Here is a 19,430-nt window from a genome sequence, read left to right as displayed (position 1 = left end):
GGGATAAATCTCTGCGGTGGACACGGTGAAACCTTGGTGGCCGGAGACACGTCTCAAGTGATTTATGTGTCCATCCGCTTCTTATTGTATTGAATTTATTCTATTGGGTCACCCCATAGTCAGCGTTATTTATCATGTGATGTCACAGCCTGGGGATGTTGGCTGAAATCTGAATTGAGGTACCGTTCTGGCTGGGCCGGGAGGTGTGAGCATATGCATGACGTTGAGGGCTGCCCACCCTGGCGAGTCCCATTACTATGCATTCATTCCGAGATATTTGAGAGGCGACATGGGCCGAAACCTGTTTCGACATTTACATTTAGCGTCTGCTCAGACCTTGTCATTTCCACTCCTGCCGTATGGAATAACCGTCTGTCTGTCTGTCTGTCTGACCCTGTCTGGTTAGCTGTCTGTCTGGCTAGCTGGCTGTCGACTGTCTGCCCATTTCACTAACTGACTGATGACTGAGTATCGATGAACCGTTACTTCCCGATCATTTCGTTCGGTTTCGGTTTTCTCTCCGTCCCTTTACGACCCTATATTAGACCAACCGCCCAATTCAATCTTGCCCAGTCTTTTCGAATAGGCAAAAAGCGTTGGTATGTCACCGCTTCCAACACAGGGAACTGACGGCCCTTTCACGACATAGGTCATCGAGCGAGAGACGACACTCGACTGAAGTTCCTGCAATCCCACCGTCGAGTACCCGAACATTATGCGTTGCTGACTGCTGAGTGCCGAGCCGACCCTCCCCACCCCTCCCCACCCCCACCGCCACCCGGAGACGCGTGCCTAGCGGTCCCGCTGTGATACTTGGCACGCATGCATTCCTCGCGTTGCCCGCCACCTGTTCCGGTTAACCCGACCGCAAAGGCGGCGGCAGACCGCGTCTGGTGGTTTGTCAGGGGGGGGGAGGTCGAGGGTCGAGGGGGGCTGCAGGGATCGAGCATGGCACGACACGAGGCAACAGCTGTCCCAGACGAACAGCTATGTGTCCGTGACGTAGCGGTGGCGGCTGTGGCAGGCGGCGGTGGGGGCTGGTGTGTCAGCCACCACCCCGCCCCGCCCCTCCCCGTCTAGCCGCCCCGCCCCGCCCGGGCTCAGTGTCACTATCCTCACAACTCACGTCTGTCATGAGCCTGCGGTGGCAGCCACCAGTGACACGTGAGGGGAGAGCTATACCCGGCTCTGCAGCGAGGATGGCGGGGCATGCGGCTGCTTGGATGCCGGGGTGTTGGACGTCACAAATGTGCATGGAGTTGAGACATTAGGTTGAGCGGTTTTCAGTTTTGTTTTCCAATTCGGGAGTTAGCTATAAGGCTGGTTATTTATTTAGAGTCTGTCAACCTTGCAAAAGCAGCAAGCATCCGTTGCAACAAAATGAACAGGATGTTCTTGTCGTTCATCACTCAGTTCATTAATTTTTATTGAAAGAATCGTATTAGGCATGTCCGATTCCTGAAAACTCAGAGTCCAGGGAGTCTCACTGATTGAAGTCCGAGGAAATGTGCTATACATGGGCGGCGCCACCGGGGGGGACGGGGGGGACAGGTCCCCCGCTATCGAAAGTTAGGGGGGTACAGTACCCCCCTATCGGCGATGCCCGTTCAATAGTTGATAATAATGCATTATAAAGCTATCCGTCGCATTTAATGCATCGTTGGTTAATCAAGGCAGGTTCTGAATAAAGATTGCTGTTGGGATGCACCGCAGGGGGTCCTGGCCATCTGCAAAAGGTGTGGAGCTGTGATGCCTGTAGTTATAAGGTGATCGGCAGGGCCTCGGGGATCGTGCCCCCTTTTTGGGGCGCCAGGCAGGGTTATTACTTATTACCTCCCCACCCCACTGCCAGACCCCATTGCCGATAAAGCCAAGTTCACTGAAATTCCATAGATATCCGTTACTATATGAAAATTTTCCATTCCTAATTAGTCAAATTCAAGCATGGCAGTTATACCAAAGGAACCATTTGAAATCTATGCCATTTAACCCCAGCACTTGTGGGGAGAAGTGTTCGGATAGATCACAGGCAGGACCAAAAAAGCACGCAGTAGCCCAGGACCTTATAATTGGATATAGCATCGGCTCCCTCTCGTCAAGGGGTTCGATAGCACTCGTTTTTTTTTTCTGCAAAACTAAGTTCGGTCGGCGGCCGAACGGCTGGGGGTCTAATCGAGCCCCCCATCCCTCCCCTTCTTACGTCAGCGGCTGTGAAAATGCCATTTCCAGCTGTTGAAACATGGCAGTTGCTTTTGCATGAGTGCACGAAAGGGTTTTAGGTCCGTGATACGTGAAAGGTTCTACATGAAAATTGAGATACACCAGCTTATCAAATTGTGCTCACTGTGGTGCGCTCGGTTTTACCTGGACTAGTCTTTGAATTCTGGGGTGAAACAGACCAGTCAAGAAACCTGTTCCATAAGGAGAGCCACTAAATGCTAAAGAGATGTGGGATGAGGTTTCCAGAGACCTTCATTACCTCCCAAAGGGGGTGCCCCGCCATTTGCCAATCCCTGCTGTAGTTGTTACGATTGGAGGGTGAATATGAGAACGATGCAGGTCGTGCCAGCTCGATCATGACGAACACAATGGTGCCGACATCACAGCTCTACTGCCATTTTTGACGAAGTGAATCAACAAGCACCGGAATCCTACCCTGGGGCATTTCACCTGCAGAGGTCGCCGGACCTGAGACCCTTTCACTCATTTTTTTTTTCAACGGTGCATGCGCTCGTTTTTCCCGCGAAGCTCTTGGCAAGAAATCGATCAGAAAGTGTGGTCAAATAACGGCTGGGGACCTTCCATGACCTAGCCTTTTGAGTGACCACCGATGACATGACCACTGACGGCTAGCCATTAGCTGCACCCTGCCCGTTGCATATGGATCAGGTGGTGTCATGATTCTGAAATTATATTGCAGTTTTGGCGCACTTGTCAGAGCAGAAGACATTCCCACTTTTCCTCCATTACTATATGATGGTGAAGCCCTGAAGCTGACCAGACGTAAGATCGAAAATTTGAAAGTATGAAACGTAAGAATAGCTGGCACTGCTACTCATACCTAAGCAATTCGCAGCTTGTAGGAAACCAGCTTTGAGTTGGCAAGACTGCAAATTTTGATTTAGAGGCAAGGATGCTTGAAAAGGTGATCGATCTTAGGTGTCCTAGGATAAGTTTGGAAACGGGATGCACCATTCGATGTGTTTTGGGCCTTGCCAAGTTTCGCGGCGTTACGTGCCTCGTTTTTTTTGCATACACGATCAGTATCTACTTTTTGGATTTTCGATTTTCGGTCCCCGTCCCCCCCTATCGAAAACCCGTGGCGCCGCCCCTGGTGCTATAGCTGATGAGAACCCACGTTGTGGGCAAGTGCCGACATTCTTGCACGAAAGCGAACCAAATACTTGACATATAACATTAACATGACCACAAAAATGGCGCCAGACACGCTCTTTCGGTCGAGTCTCTCTCAATTAACGAAAGTAGCGATCACACATCTTGATGCAATCTCGCACGCGACCTGTGCGTTAGTGTACCGTCATGGTCGCATGCCTGGCCCATGCAATACAATGGAATCCGCTGAATTGTGACGTATCATTGCCAGCTCCATGAATCGCAGCGATTGGCATGCGCAAACTCAGCGCGAATAGGCCACATAATGCTCGTGCAAGAGCGTCTCGATGCGAAGCTCGCGAGACAACAGTGATTACGTGGCTGTTTGGTAGGCAAAGCCGGTTCTGGTGGCGATGTCATTTATCCGTCTAGGGGTTGCGGTTAAAACCAGTAGTCCGCAAACTTCAGTAAATCATCGGATAGAATAAATCACAAGAGAGGGGATCGTTCCTCCTCCGGTAAAAGGATCGTTGGTTCTGCGCCGAGCGAATCGGGCGTTCGAGGGTGAATCTTTCGTTCTCCGGGCGAGCAAATCGCTCGTTCCTCGAGAAGCAAATCGCCCGTTCTGCGCGAAGGGAATCGCTCATTTTCCACCCAGTGCTAGGCAGTCCGCCACAGTGTTCTTTCGTGGGGCAGCCCGGGCCTCCTTCCAGACACCCAGTGCATGTTTACCGAGCGCTGCGGCCGCCAGCGGGCGACCCTTGATCACAGCTGGAGCATGACGGCTCGACGGTGCTCATTAGTGATCAACTGATCTCCGATCACGCCCCGCTGATCGAGTGAGTGATCTGAGGATCACACCAGACCGGACCGCCACGGCGTTACCTTCGCTCTCCTCAGCCAGCTGCCTGGGTGATGACGTGTTCCAGAAATTATCAGGCCAGATCCCAGGAGACGAGTTTTCTGTCAGCGGTCGAACTTCTAGCAGTGTTTGTCGTGCAAAACGAAGCTACGGTGAAGCATCTCGTTCATCATCCTTCATTTTTGGACCACTCATCACGGCGCGTCTGTGTTGCATGCCATGTTGATGGCCTTGCCACCGTACAGCAAGGCGCGAGCATCTCGTGTCGTGGCGTGTCGAGCGTGGCGTGTTGGGCCGTGCAAACGACGTGCTCCAGGCGGGTGGCCGACGTCCTCTAAACGACATTTCGTTGATGTTTTCTGAACCATCTCGGCGCGTTTGTCGGCCGTTTGTGAGGAGCAGACGAGGCAGGCACGGCCGGCTGCCCCGTTCGTGACACGATGAGGTAGTCGGAAGGCGTGGGCGGCGGGCAGACGTGAGACGCGCTGCAAACCGTTTGAGAAAACAGCTCGCGAGGTGGCGGCCCGCCGGAGGGAAGTTGTCGGCTCATTCTGTAAACTGGGCGGTCTCAAGGCCGCACTCTGCCGACACAATGTTCGCACTGTGGGACTGGCGGTTCGCCTGTTACCGACTCGACGGCATGTTGCTGGCTGGGGTACGTCTGCAGTTCATCGCTAAATAGGCATTGGTTTGTTTTCGTTGAGATGTGGCCGTGGGTGTCTGACGTTCGGGTTGGGCGAGGGGTTGAGGCCTAAACAATGGCCAGGGCGGCGGTGTTCAATTCGTGTTTAGCATCGCTGCTGTGATGTGCTAATGAATTGAACCATATGCATAGGGACGCTAGTACCGGATAATTACGTTCCATCGGCGTAGATTTCGCAGTTTTGTTGACATTGATCCCTGTTGATGCATGTTTCGCAAAGAAAAGCAACGTCATGCTGGTAGCGTATGGCGGGGTTCTACATACCATGCACCACAGAATAACTGGATTTTCTTGGAGGAAGCTGATGCAATATTGATGAGTAGGTACTTCAGTTATCGGTAGAACCCTATGACCCATTGCCAGCGCAAACAGCCCAGGAACCATTCCATGTGGACATGACGGGCCGAGGCGACCGTGTTTAGCTGCAGTCAACTGTTTATTTCATTTGCAACGAGCTCTTACTGGACAATGGACCGGGTTTCCCCGGTGATGGCTAACGATGTAAAGGATGCACTTCAGTTGCAGCACACTGTGTTATTGCGGTTGATTAGTTGTAACTTGCGGACATGTAGGACAGGGCACTGGGCGCCGTACGAATGAATCACCCCGCGAAAGCTCGAGAAGAGAGCGTCGAAGGACTGGCATAACCCGTACTTTTCGCGCTGTTTGAACGGGTCTACAATATCTGGTGCTTCATTGACAGCACTAATTTGTCACTCTCATAAGGCTCTCCAATATTTCAGTCTGCACCTCTTTCATACATCCTCCGTCACCCGACTTCTCCTCTTCATCTCTGGCTGGCCTGCAGTAGCCAGTATGATCAATGGTCCTGTGTCCAGTATGTCACATTTGCCTTTCAATCTCTGTCATCTTTTCATCTGCGGCTGCCTGCAGTGAGTGACGCTCCAGCCTGTCACATCTTCTGCCTTACATCCTCTGTCGTCCCGTAACTAACCACCGCGCCAGGCCGGTCTGTCACCTCTCGGACTCGGCTCAGCTCAGCTCGGCGGATGACGGCGCCGCCATCTGATGACGCCCTCTGCGATGACGTCCGATAGGGAGACGCCCTGTTGTGACCGGCCGACCACGCGGTGCGGGCGCTGCGCCCAGCTCACCGTTGTTTGCCCTCGCTGTCGAAGAAAAACCGACCGGCCGGCGGGCGCCCCGCCCGCGCCGATCCTTTGTGAGAGTCCGGCTGGCGTGAGATGCTCGGCATGACGATGCGGACAGATGAGACGTGAGGCTGATCAGTGGGTCGCAGGACGGCGGCCAACGACGCCGGCCAGTCATCGAGAGGCGGGCCGAGTGTCCTGTCACCCCAGTCTGCCCGCTAGACTGGTGCGAGTGACTGGCTGCATTTCCGTCACCCTGTAGGTCGAGTCTGGCCGCTAGGCTGGTGCGAGCTAGCCGACAGAGTCCAGCCTCTCACGGCCGGAGATGTATGGCCCGCGTGCCTTATGATACCGATCAGTTGGCCTTCTGAGAGGACGGGATTCTATCGAACCTCCTCGGATGGTTTCACTGTAAGCGGGGACGATCAAGGACCACTCTCGACTCGTACGGATGAGATGAGCGATAGCCTGATGGGCCATCAGTTATCGCCGATTCCATAAGAGCTGCTGGGATTAACACCATTCCGGTCGCTTTCCCCGTCTATGGTACACAGCGTAGTTATCACACAGCTATTTGATATTTACATATCTGTCGAAATCATTCAGTCCAGTCTCATCTCTGTAATGGTGGGGACATGCCGCGTTGAACGATCCAAGCCCAGCAGATAGACTATGGTATAACTTCGTTTATGTTGCCTCGGCCGACTACGGCCGAAGCCTTCATAGATGCTGCATTCGTCTCGAGTTTAGTTCTGTGCCGCATTCAAATAAAGTGGATATTTTTGTCTTTTAAAAATGTTTTTTTTTCCGTTTATTTCAGAAATAGATAAAAAAGAAAGAAATGGACATAGGATATAGGATGCATGGAAATAGGCATTCATTGTTCATCGATATTTTTATTTGACGAATTGCTCCTCATATAGTTAGGCTAGTTATGTACATATATCTAGGTGGTTACTTTGAGCCAAGAAGTGTGGTATGGGTGTCTTCAAGATTGCTGCATGCTTAAGAGATTCTTTCATTCAATACTTAAATAATTTTATTTGATAACGCTGATGACGTTTGTTTATGGTTTGACATGAGAGCAATGCACCAAAGTAATCTTATTTATTACTTTTTAAGCATGTTTATATATCTAAATAGTTCGCTGAAGATGCCAACCAAGAATGTTTTGATTATCGCCTAACTCTCTAAGCTCTGTGTTCTAAGAAGTCTGGAACTTGGTCGATGTAATGAATGTTGCATAGCTACCAACGAATTTATACACACACCGCCGCCGCCACAGTGCAGGGATGAAATCACGAAGGTGACGGCGGGTCTCATAATGTGGCTGATTTGCTTATTTAAACAGCCTTTATCGTTAATCCTTTTCTGCTACTATGTGTTACATTGCGAATTGTTGAGAGAGCCGTTTCGCACTTGTGAATGAAGCCCTTTCAGATACTGTAATAGAACAAATAAATAGAGATGTATAATTCTTCCCGTTGCGCTCTTCATTAACCGTATTTGCTGTTTGGGTCGGTGCACCTTTATAATGATGGATCGAGAAATGGGCCATGTCTGTTTCAAATAAACCTATATGACATATGGGTAGCAACATTCAGAACTGAGAAATGAAGTCGTGCTTTTCGTTCATGGAAATACGAGGAAATAGTTCTTGAAAATAATGGAGCAAGTCTCGTATATGTAATGTCTCATGGAGAGCGTCGGTTTTATTCATAGCTCGCTAACGCTGCTGGCATGGCAATCGTACCCACTTTGATACAACAGACTTACAACATATCCATCTCTTTTATTATTATTATTTTTTTTTAGAAATTTTGTCCGAATGGATGAATGGGTGGCTATGGGCCCGGGTGCCCCGCTAAGCAGTGCTTGTTGCGAATGACACCACGGACCCACCACCCCACCTTGCCCGCGCCCGGTTCACCGGTGATATCTCGATACGGGCATCGTGAATCGTGATCATATGATCTTTTCCCGTATTCAGCGCCGCACAGTAGACCATGCGCCGTAAAATCACTTGTTATAACCCATTTATACTCCAATGACGCGCGATGCTGTCACTCTTCGTTCCGTTGGGGTCAAAAGGATAGGTATACGCCTGAAAGATGTTTGTGTTTCCCCGAATAGCTAACTCAGCTCGACCTTAGCCGTAACGACTGTCTCACCCCTTGACTAACCCCACCATTGATGACGACATTGCAGCCATCACGTCAGTATGACGCATCCGTGAATCCCCGGTAGCCTATGGAATATTATTGCGCCACTGCTTATCACATCATCGCTCTTGATGTGATAGAGCGAGTCTCTCAGCGCATTGCTTGGCGCTCATCACGAGCTACTGAGATCACCCTGAGTGTGACCTCTGGTGACCTCACCACCTTCCCAGACTCGTCGGCTGCTCGACGACCGTCCGTATTGCATTACGGGCTCGTTAAATCCGCCGACCCCGAGACACGATCGTAAATTATCGTGTTGTGATTGTTTACCCGTGCGGCGAGAGCGGCTTTCGTCGGGAAAATGCTGGGGCGCGCAGGCTACCAGGCGATGTCGAAAATAACGTCAGGGAGGAGGCATGGGTGACGGTGTAATGGATTTCTTCGTATTTTCATGGTAACGCGACTGCTTTTACAATGAATCGATTGCTTAGATGAAAATGTAATGATTGTATCTGTCATGTGCATGTGAACATGTAGTGTTAACTGCGAACATATGTGATACACCTAAAACTGCTCGGAAGTATCATCATCAGCTCAGAGAATGTTGCAGTTGATTTTTGCATGCTTCACTGACACATTCCTTGCTTTTCTATCGAATTCGTGTCGTTTAACTGCCTGTTCGTTTGCCCGATTGCATGCTTGGCCGAAGTTCTTTCATGGTCCGTGTCTAACTCCAATCATTCGTGTTCACTTCATTTTTCTGGCTGTAATTTCATAAGAAAACATTAGCTGTCAGATTGTAAGCCCAGCGGGATTCATGAGAGCTGCTGCGTTTTTACCGAATAGCATCATTTTTGTATCCGTGGTTAGGTAGGGGAAGCGGGGGTAACACCGCCCCCCCCCCTAAGCTTTTCGCCAAAATGAGAGAATATGTGTGAAGTCTCTTGGTAGTTATTGTCTTGGTTACAATATTTAAACATTTTCTCACGTGTTTTAGGTACACTCGGGGGCAGATTGATGTTCCACAACTCTTTATCCACCGGGTTCCTATGGCTCAGCATTGGCAGCAGCCGCCTGGTACCGGTAGACTGTGCCGCTTCACTTACTTGTCAAGCGGCACAGCCTACCCACACCGTATGACACCGGTCTGGGTCGGTGGCTGGAAGGCGATGTGGGCCGCCTGTGACGTCAGCGCAGCGGTGAGGGCCGAGCCCGGAGGCATGGCTCGGGTCGGCGCGGCGCGGCGGCTGGCGAGGGCTGGGGAGTGAGGTGGGATGGGAGCACGGACATCGCGCGGCTGAGCGAGTGTAGTTAACTTTCGCGTCTCAAGGCGCCAATTATTCTACCTAACAATTGTGCTAAAGCAGTTGTTAAAATGTCCTATCCCCAAGACAGCGCCTATCATCATTCATCATACTTGCAATGCACATTACGACACACTTAAGCGTGGCAATGGGACAGCCGATATAGTTAACTTATGTCACTCGTGCATCGAGGTGCGGAGCTATATTTTGTATAACATATTAGTATTAAGGCCTTGATTGAGCAGATTGGTGTCTATTGTTTCGCACGGCAATCGTCCAGAGACGTGGGAACTGGGGGTTATGAGTAGTGCCGCAGCCAACGCTCTAATTTAAAGCGATTATTACTGTTGCTCTAATATATGGTCGCAGCCTCCAATAGCAAACCGTTCCAACTAGGAGCCAAAAACTCGGCCACTCAGGGGGGTTCGAACCGGGCTTTTCCCACCGGCCAACTCACGACACGAGCGTTCATCCACTGAGCTACCGAGAATGGTCCTAGTCCGCACAAAACAAAATGACATTCACCCGCTGACCGCCAATGACAGTATTGTGACATTTAATCGCGTTTGACCGCGGCGGGTGGTCGCTGGTTTCGACAGCTCTGTGGATACACGCTAGCGTCGTGGGGTGACCGGTTGGAGAAACCCGGTTCGAACCGTCCCAGGTGCGCGACTTATTTGTTCCTAGATGGAACGGTTTGCTATTGGTGGCTGCGACAACACATTAGAGGAACAGTAAGAGTTGCTTAAAGTTGGGACGCCGCACTATCCAAAAACACCAGTTCCCACGTCTCTGGACGGTTGCTGTGCGAAATAATAGACACCAATGAGCTCAATCAAGGCCTTAATACTTATCTGTTAAAAGCAATGTAGCTCCGCAACTCGATGCACGTGTGATATAAATTCTATCGGCTGTCCCAATGCCACGTTTAACCCGCGCCGGGCCGGTGCTCTGAGATTCCGCGCCGGGCCGCGGGGGGGTGTTTGAACACCCCCCCTTCTAACTCGGCTCCTGGGCCACGTAGCGACACGCGGTAAGCGGCAATCGAAAGAACGTCAAAAATAAGGACGAAAACACTTCGGTCATTTTTTGGGTCAGGTCAAAGGTCAGGTCACCAGAGGTCACCGAAGGTAAAATGTTGACTATTTCAACATTTTGGAAACTGCCAACGGCTATCTCGGGAACCGATAGAGCTACAGCGCCGCAAAGAAGCGCATTCGATAGCCCTTTTACAGACCTTTCTGATTAATGTTCTCAGATTTGACCTCAGGTCAACGGTTTAGCCTCCAGAGGGCAAAAACTCCAAAAATAGCCGTTTTTACGAAAAACGTTTTTTCGGCAATAACTTTTGACTCAAAAGAGCTATGACATTACTTTTGCCAGCATCGTGTTCCTCTCGTCGAGACGCGTCGAATGGACTATAATTTGATCTTGAAAGGTCAACTTGAAAATTTGACCTCAGGTCAAGGTCATGACCTGACCGGAAAAGGTCATGTTGCATATCAGTCGAAACGCAACGTCGAGCCGAACACATCTAAGGCGTTTTCAGCGCTCTAGCACGCCTCTATCAGAAGTTATCATCGAAAAACTGTTAGATTCTGTTCGTGACCTGAGATGACCTCGGGGGCATAACGAGGGGTCACAGTTGCCATTTTCTGGTTCAGTGTGTCTATTTTACCTACATCTCGATGTTTGAGAGTGTCTAGAATAGCGCTCGTGCAAAACAGACGCTTTTCAATTTTCTCCCATTGACTTATAATGGAGAGGCCGCAAAATTGACCTGACCTTAGGTCACCGATATCAAAATTCCGAGATATAAATTTTATAGATAGTGTTGCTCTTATCAATCGCTGAAAGTTTCAAGGCAATCGTTCAGTCGGTGTTGCTATGACGAGCATTCTTATTTTTTCTGAGGTGAAGTCACTTGGCGTGACCTGGTGACCTGACCTAAGGTGACCTGGGTCTGAAATTTTCGCAACATGTGCGGAAAAGATGCACGAACAGGTGTGCCAAAAACCGCAAGGGGGGGTGTTCAAACACCCCCCCCCCCGGCCCGGCGCGGGTTAAGTGTGTCGTAATGTGCATGGCAAGTGTGATGATAGGCGCTGTCTTGGGGATGGGACATTTTAACAACTGCTTTAGCACAATTGTTAGGTAGAATAATTGGCGCCCTGAGACGCGAAAGTTAACTACACTCGCTCAGCCGCGCGATATGGTCCGTGCTCCCACCCCACCTCACTCCCCAGCCCTAGCCAGCCGCCGCGCCGCACCGACCCGAGCCATGCCTCCGGGCTCGGCCCTCACCGCTGCGCTGACGTCACAGGCGGCCCACATCGCCTTCCAGCCACCGACCCAGACCGGTGTCATACGGTGTGGGTAGGCTGTGCCGCTTGACAAGTAAGTGAAGCGGCACAGTCTACCGGTACCAGGCGGCTGCTGCCAATGCTGAGCCATAGGAACCCGGTGGATAAAGAGTTGTGGAACATCAATCTGCCCCCGAGTGTACTTATTTTGCATGCTCCTAAAAGGTTTTCATGTATCACGACTTTTAAAAATACCTTGCATATTTTCCGCCTACATATTGTGTGGGTAACCCCGCCACCGGTGTTGATGTTAACCCAACCCATTCCTACGAAAGCTTTTAATTGTTCAGCGATCGCGTGCGATGAGTTTCCTGTCGGTAAGTGGTAATTTTCGCAAATAATCGGTAATGGACACCTAAATAGGTATAGGTTCATCAGCTGTTTGCCAGGTAGGTATATACAACTGACAAGTGCTTGGTCGGGATGCATGAAAAATATATAATAAAAAAATCAAATAAGCTGCTTATTCCCGACTTAGCAACATCTACGAACATAATAAAGCGTGTCTTTGGAGTTTCATCACTTATCACGCTAAGAACAGGAAACACCGCAACCTCAATTGGGGTAACACCGCCACGGGGTGGCGGTGTTCCCCAATAAGTGATCACAAGCAAAAATCGCCAGCGGCAAGAATGTACTACACGGTTCAAGCAAACCTATCTTACTGGACAAAGCCGATCAGTTATTTTTCGTTGTAATCAAGTAAATCAAAACAAGTCTCTACTTTAAGACATTCAAAAGTGCTCCTAACTCATCGAATTTTTATAAGAGAATGTGCATTTTTCTTTAAATGCCCACATTGAGCTTCGATTACACTGAAACACCGGAACACAAATCAGAAGACGCTTACCTTCGTGCGGTTAATAGGAAATACCTAACGGATTTTTACACTTCACATTTCATACTTTCGCCGCCAGATGGGGTGGCGGTGTTTCCCACAGTGGCGGTGTTCCCCCCGCTTCCCCTACTGAATTCTTAGCCGTCTATGCGTTGGGCCGCAGAAATATATGAAGCTATCCCCAGAACATGACACTTATTAAATTATTTTGTGGTATGATGATGCGTCACAGTTACTTAATCCAATAGCCACATGCATTTAGATTTCGCGACAGTTTACACAACATGAGAAACTAGAAAGTGACAAAACAGCAAATCAGCTGAGCTTCTTTCCCTCACCACTTGAGCTATTTCAGATCGTCAAAGTTCGTTAGGTGGCGACTTGCGAGTTCCCCGAAGACGTGGTGGTGTTTATACTGCAGATGCAAGCAAACGTTGAAATGGATATGACATCCCAGAGCCCTTTTTGTGTACTTAACATTGGTGGTGCAAAATTGTTTGCCTTTCGTCAGTTGCTGTGCGCCTTATCGGCAAATGGGCTTGTGCGCGTTGTTACCTGTGTTTTGCAACAGTATTGGGGTTTGTGGTCTATAAATCTTATGGCTTGCATGGAACAGTAATAGTGACGAATACCTAACTTAAGAAGTTTTTTATATCAAAATGGACGCAGCTTGCAAGACCACTGGTGCACTACATACATGCACAGTGCACTGGATGATGCACAGCATATAATGTTTATCTCACTGTCTTACTGCCCCTCAACTATATAGGCGGACAGTGGATAGAGTAAGCGAAACTAACCCTGTTTGCAATGTTATCATTGCACAAGGCCGACGGTTCGGTTGAATTGTATGAAAGGGGTTGTAATGCCTCCACTACCCTTCCATAAAAATGAATTAGCCACTAATGGGACCGCATCAATCCCCGCTGGGACATATTCCGTTCACACACGCCATCACTGTATTATCAGACTAATATACACATACATCGTCCGATCTTGTCCAATCTCACACCCATCCCGCACTGCAGCGTCATGGTGGTGACGCTCTATGTGACGACCTCCCCTCCACGAGGAGGAAGTCTGGTCGTGCAGACGGCCATCCGACCATTTGACCGGCCCGCTCCGATGGTCTAAGCTCCATTAGCAGCTCTGCAAGTGCTGGGACCCGCTGATGGCATCATCAACGCGTCGACTGAATTCGTGCCGCTCTGACTGTGACCGCGAGCCATCCGAGCAGCCGGCAGCGGCTTTCAGTCGGGTCTGCGCGGCCTGCAGGGCAGACGGAGGCGGCCTTGGTGTCGGTGACGGCGGCGGGGTAGGGGCGGGGCGACGCCTTCGACGCCGCCGAGCCGACGTCGGCTCATTTCGGTTCATGCGGCGGGTGGGCGGCCCGCCAAGGTCACAGACCGCCCCCGCCCCCGCCCCCGCCCGGCGGCCGGGAGGGCGGCCGGGGGCGCCGCAGCCGCCGAGCTGTCTGGTCGAGCTGCGACCGCCCGCTGACGCTGACGCAGCTCACTCAGCTGGGCGGCCGGCACGCGGGCACGGGGGGTGAGAGTCTCCGGAGGCCTAACTAGGGACGGGGGAGTTTGGTGAGGTGGGAGCATCCAGTGGCGTCAGTTCTGTCGGCTGGAAACTCCTAATCCCTCCTGATTTAGCATAGAGAACAAGCTCTCTTCTCGCAGTTACGGTGGTATTATCGTTGATAAAACGGTTCTCAGGTTTCCAAGCACGCTGGCTGGCCCCTGGTCGGCGATTTGCGGCCCAGACTGCATACCAACCTCGATGGCAGGGGAGATCCCGCTTGACGGCACTGGGATTTCCGAGCATTATTTGCCCTGTGGTCTGGCTGCCCGCGGCTAAATGAAGCTTCCGTTACACTTGCATGGGGTATCCCGCATTTTATGAAGTTGCACATATGGCCGAAATATGATACCACACTTCTGGGTTGACCAATTCGACCAATTTGACATTGACAAGCTACTAAGTGGGCCGTCCTGAACATGACCATAATGGCCATGCCATTCATCAATATGTACCAGTATGTTCAATAAGTAAGTTCCGTTTTGATATAACTCGTTTATTTTTTGGCACATCTCAACCAAACATGGCTCACGGCTCGACGAACTCGCCCTGCAGGCGAACGCATCGGTCCCATCGTTTGGCCAGGTCCCGGATGGCCGCACGGAAGCTTTGAGTGAGGGTCTTTTCGCCATACTGGTAAAAAGCAGACCCGAGTGCAGACCGCGAGCCGAACCTCCGGCCCCGGATATTTTTCTTCATGTCTGCGAACAGCCAATAGTCACTGCGTGCAACGTCTGGAGAGTAGGGATGGTGTTAGAGCACCTCGATGCCCTCTGCCTGCAAGGCATCCCTCGCCACGAGGGCACGGTGAGGAGGCGCGCAATCCTGGTGGAGGATGAACCGACCACGGGCCTTCCCGGGGCGGCAACTGGCGATTACTGGCAGGAGATGGTCTCTAATGATCCTGGCGTAGACTTATGTTTAGGCTTTCTGTTATCGCCTGGACAGTAATCTTTCTGTTGGCCATCACCATCTCCTCCACTTTGGCGACGTCAGTGGCTGTGACCATCGTCCTCAGCCTGCCTGCACGTGCCAGGTCGCGCACGCTCTCCCTCCCCTACCCAAACTTTTTCTTCCGCTTCCGAACTGCGGAATCACTAAGAGCATGGCTCCCGTACACATTCACGAAATTGGCGTGGATGTTAGCCGCCGGCTAGCCCTGGATAGCTAGGAATCGTATCACTGAACGTTGATCCTCTCGGGTGGCCGATGCCATTTCTAAAGCAGTCTAAAAAAATGGTGTTATTTGATCTGCTCCATATCGTCACAGAACTGGAATAAGAAGCTGAAAATGTGGTCACTTCGACATAAAGGTCTGAATTCTAATCCCTGAAAAAATCACGTGCGTAGACCGCGTGAATTTTATGTAATTGCTCTCCGGAACTTACTTATTGAACGCACCTATGTATGTATGTATGTGTGTATGTATCAATATGTAATTCATCAATATGCTCTTCTCATCGCGCGATCTTCTGTTTCTCGATAGGGTTTTAATTTTATCCAGGCTCCCATTTTTCGAGCTTCACACAAGTGAGTGTGCTAGTTTTCACAACACGTGAAGTCTAATTGCGTCGCTCTGATTCAGCCCTTCTTCTGCAGTTTTCATACAGCTCGTTCTGTCCTGGGCCCTGCTAGAAGCTCTTCCGTTGGACATTCCCGGATATTTCACAGCCCGCTCTATTCGCGTTCGTGTTCGGCGGCTGCAGACGGTTGCAGAGAAGCTGCGCATTAGCTGCAGCAGCTCTCATCCTCTCCCCCTCTTGGAGCTCCGAATCGGTCACGCTTTGGCCCCGTGTCTGCGGGAATTTCCATGGAGTGCTGGAGTTCGGCTGTCGGCCGGGGGCCGCCATCATATTCGGAATGCGGCCTCCCGACGACACGACCTGACGTCACGGCGGGTCCGGTGGGGCCGTGGGGTCAGAAGTGGGAACTGCAGAGGTACCTACTTTATCCGTCCTTGAAGCAGATGTGCCACAGCAACAGTCATCGGAATAGCTAATAAAATATTTTTTTATACCGTCTTTGCGCCATTGCGAAATACGCTGTGATGTTGAATCTGGAAATGCTGCGTTGGGAAAGGATTATTTCGATGAATGAAAAGGCGTCAGTTATTTCCAATCTAGTCGCGAACACCGTAAATCATTCAAGTAGTAAGGCGGAAATCGAATTATGTCGTGTGCAGTAACTTACCACTCGCTGAAAAGTGAGCGGTGTTGTTGAGGTGATGCAGTTCTGTTTTCTTCATCGGCCAAGTATGTTGATTGTTTGGATTGGTATATACGGGCTGCACCACTGTGCAGCCGTCTCCCTTTAATCCTCCCTCAACAAAAAGTTCCGCCCACGTACGCCAACATGACAATTGGGTAAACAACCCTGAACGGGGCGGCGGCTCACGAATTTAATCCGATTAATTCTGTCATACGTGGGATCGGGCTGCTGTCCCGTTTTTGTGACATCCTGCATTTAGTTTTGGCACCAACCCACGACTCCTGAAATATCGCCAGCGTCACAAGATGTATTCAAACTGAGCCCCGTACGCTGGTCTAATGAACTTTGCCGTTGAATCAATCTCATACGCTTGAAGGTTTTCTGGTATTTTATGATTGAAGTTGTAGTCAATCCCATTTTTTATTTGATTTTCATAGATTCCGATGTAAGAACGGACTGTTCTTATTTTTGAAAATAGCTTATTAACGGGCTGTTTAAAGCTATTTTCAGAGGAAAATTTCATCTCGTGTGACTGATGCCGTTTTTCCGCCAGATGCAGCAGCTGTGGGAGCAGCTGATGCGCGGCACTCAGTCGGACCAGCCGCAGTCCAAGCTGCCCGCCTCGGCCCTCAAACATCAGCTCGCCTCGCGGCCCGGGGTCAACCGGCTGCGCAAACTGGGACCGAAGCGGGCCTTTGCCGAGTTCAACATGATGGCTGACGACGCTTCCAGAGGAGCACGTAAGCTGGCCGGGAGAGGGACGGGACTGGGCTCGGATGTGAGGTTGTGTAAAATGGTGGTGCTGTTTGATATACCTTTTACCCTAAAAAAGCGTTGTGTTGTCTAGTATCTTTGAAACTCTTCTTCCGTGTTTGTGTTTTCTATCAGCTGAATCGTCAATCCCACGAATAGCATATAGATACAGAAAAACGGCTTTTGTGATCTTCTCGTGGTCAGACGCGCAGCACTTTCAGCTCCATTCAGCCGTGTAAACCGCTCAGAAACCGACTGGCGACTCGTCCGCCCCGGCCGAGGGCTAGCGTCGTGTGAGGCCGGCCGGGTCTCCTTTTGTCCTCCCGTATCGGTCCTGCCAAACACGTCAGTTGTGAACAGATGAACCGACCCAGCTGCCACCTGAACGGGACTTTACGAAAATCCCTCTGCCGCCGGCTGTCGCCTGTCACACCAAACAGCCTGGAAATATTCAGATCCTTTGATTAGGTGGCAGGAGGTATTTTGGTAATCCCAGATGAAGGATATCGGAAAATGGAGATCGATGTGGCTCTGTTACAACACAAACGGAAGGATCGTTTTAAAGAGGGCGGCTCTCAGGCGAGTTCTAAGATGCTGGGCTATTTCGAGATTTAGCCTACTAGCTCTGTCAGGATTAACTACACCTGTTTCAGCAGAAATACTGGTAGTATCGCTACGATGCAGGGTGGCACTTACATTTATTGGGCTGTTAGACATCTGTGAATGTTTCATCTTAGCGCGCCTTGATCCCCAATGCTTAAAACGTTAGCTGTCTGTTTCACCCTAGCGTCCGAAATCCCCCTGACGCGACCGTCCTATATCTGATACCACCGCTCACAGAGGCACACTTTCTTTCTCCTCCCCTCCCGTTCCATCTCTGTATCTGGAGCGTGAACAGCTCCTTCACCGGCTGGCCAGTGGCCATACCATCCCCCCTCTCACCAGGACAGACGGAGGACCACCGGCCCCCGATCGGCACACTGTTTAAGTGTTAGCTAATGGAGCGGACGGGGTGAGGGGCGCGATCGGTCAGCGCTCCAGCAGGCTGTCGGCACAGACTGTCAGAACAGTGTGCGTGGGCGGTAAACGTGTGATGGTGCTCGCTGATGCGTACTGGGAGGGGTGGGGAGCTAAATTTGCTGTAATGAGGCGTTGGTGTTTCTTTGGAATCATGCAAAACAAGAAATGATGACAGCAGACGATGTGTACGATATGCAGGTCAGGTTAATTGAAGATAGGCATCCATAAAATCATGATAATAAGCAGGGTACAGCGATATATTTCTGGTACTTGTGCGTGCATCAGAGTGCAGCATTAGTTAGAGACGTGTTGTAATGGAAATAACGAAAAGCTAATGGGATGCAAAATTAATGTAATATAAAGAAAATGAAGAAATAAACCGGCTAGAATTTTCGTCCCGTGATTGTTTCTTGTTACTTCGTTATTATTTTAATTAAACATAGCAAATATAGGTACGAAAAATAGTGACATAGTCAAAATTCCCATAAGATGCAAAATTGTCTTGAAGTGTAGGTACGGCAGATATAAAAAAGTGCAGTCCCACTGATGTCCTGATATCAGCTCTGGGTACCTAGAGGTACGATGACTTTATGCTATTATGCTGTATAGTAAAGCTAACTCCAATATTATTGACAGTACATATGTACCATAGTGAGTGACGCTGCTCCATTTGTTACGCTCATCTTATTTCACACATGATAATGTGCCTACCGGCAGTGGTGATGAAAAAGTTGTCAGTGACACATTTTGTCGTTCGAGTGTTGTGTTACAAATGCATTTTTGATTTATATGGCAGAACTTCCTCTGTCAGAGCCGCCAAAGGCCAGACCGATTTACAGACAAAGTTGCGACCAGTTTTCCTCATTGTGCGCTTGAACGTTGCACGAATGATATCTATTTGCCACCCCATTAGAAGATGGGCGATAAGGTATTTGTATTTGCCATGCTAAGGTCCTCGGAGCTCAGAAGGTAACTTTACACACCCGGCTTAACTATATGGTGAGATAAAGCATTGTTGTCCTGTGTGAACGGTCCTCAATGTCAATAGTAGCGTTATACGATGAATGCGATACACAGTTATGTTGCAAAGTTAAAATACTTTACGAGTTGCGTTCAACTCATGTTATTATTATGGCCATTGTCCTAATGTTATTTTATTATGACCATTGTCCCAAGAGCAGGCAGTGTTAA

General features: G+C 50.0%; 1 protein-coding gene across 2 annotated transcripts in view; it reads left to right on the top strand.

Moving 5' to 3' along the window:
- Nucleotides 1-19,430, top strand: part of LOC122368050 — a 40,414-nt gene that overhangs the window by 8,378 nt on the left and 12,606 nt on the right. Inside the window, exon 2 of one of the 2 annotated variants that reach the window (XM_043341664.1) lies at nt 17,020-17,206. In XM_043341664.1, the coding sequence (XP_043197599.1) occupies nt 17,020-17,206 (187 nt within the window). The remainder of the gene's footprint in view (nt 1-17,019; nt 17,207-19,430) is intronic. The other variant, XM_043341665.1, reaches the window with a different exon arrangement.

The sequence above is a fragment of the Amphibalanus amphitrite genome, unplaced genomic scaffold, assembly GCF_019059575.1.
Source record: "Amphibalanus amphitrite isolate SeventyFive unplaced genomic scaffold, NRLGWU_Aamphi_draft 000917F_arrow, whole genome shotgun sequence".
Taxonomy (NCBI): Eukaryota; Metazoa; Arthropoda; class Thecostraca; order Balanomorpha; family Balanidae; genus Amphibalanus; species Amphibalanus amphitrite.
This window is presented reverse-complemented; position numbering and strand designations above follow the sequence as displayed.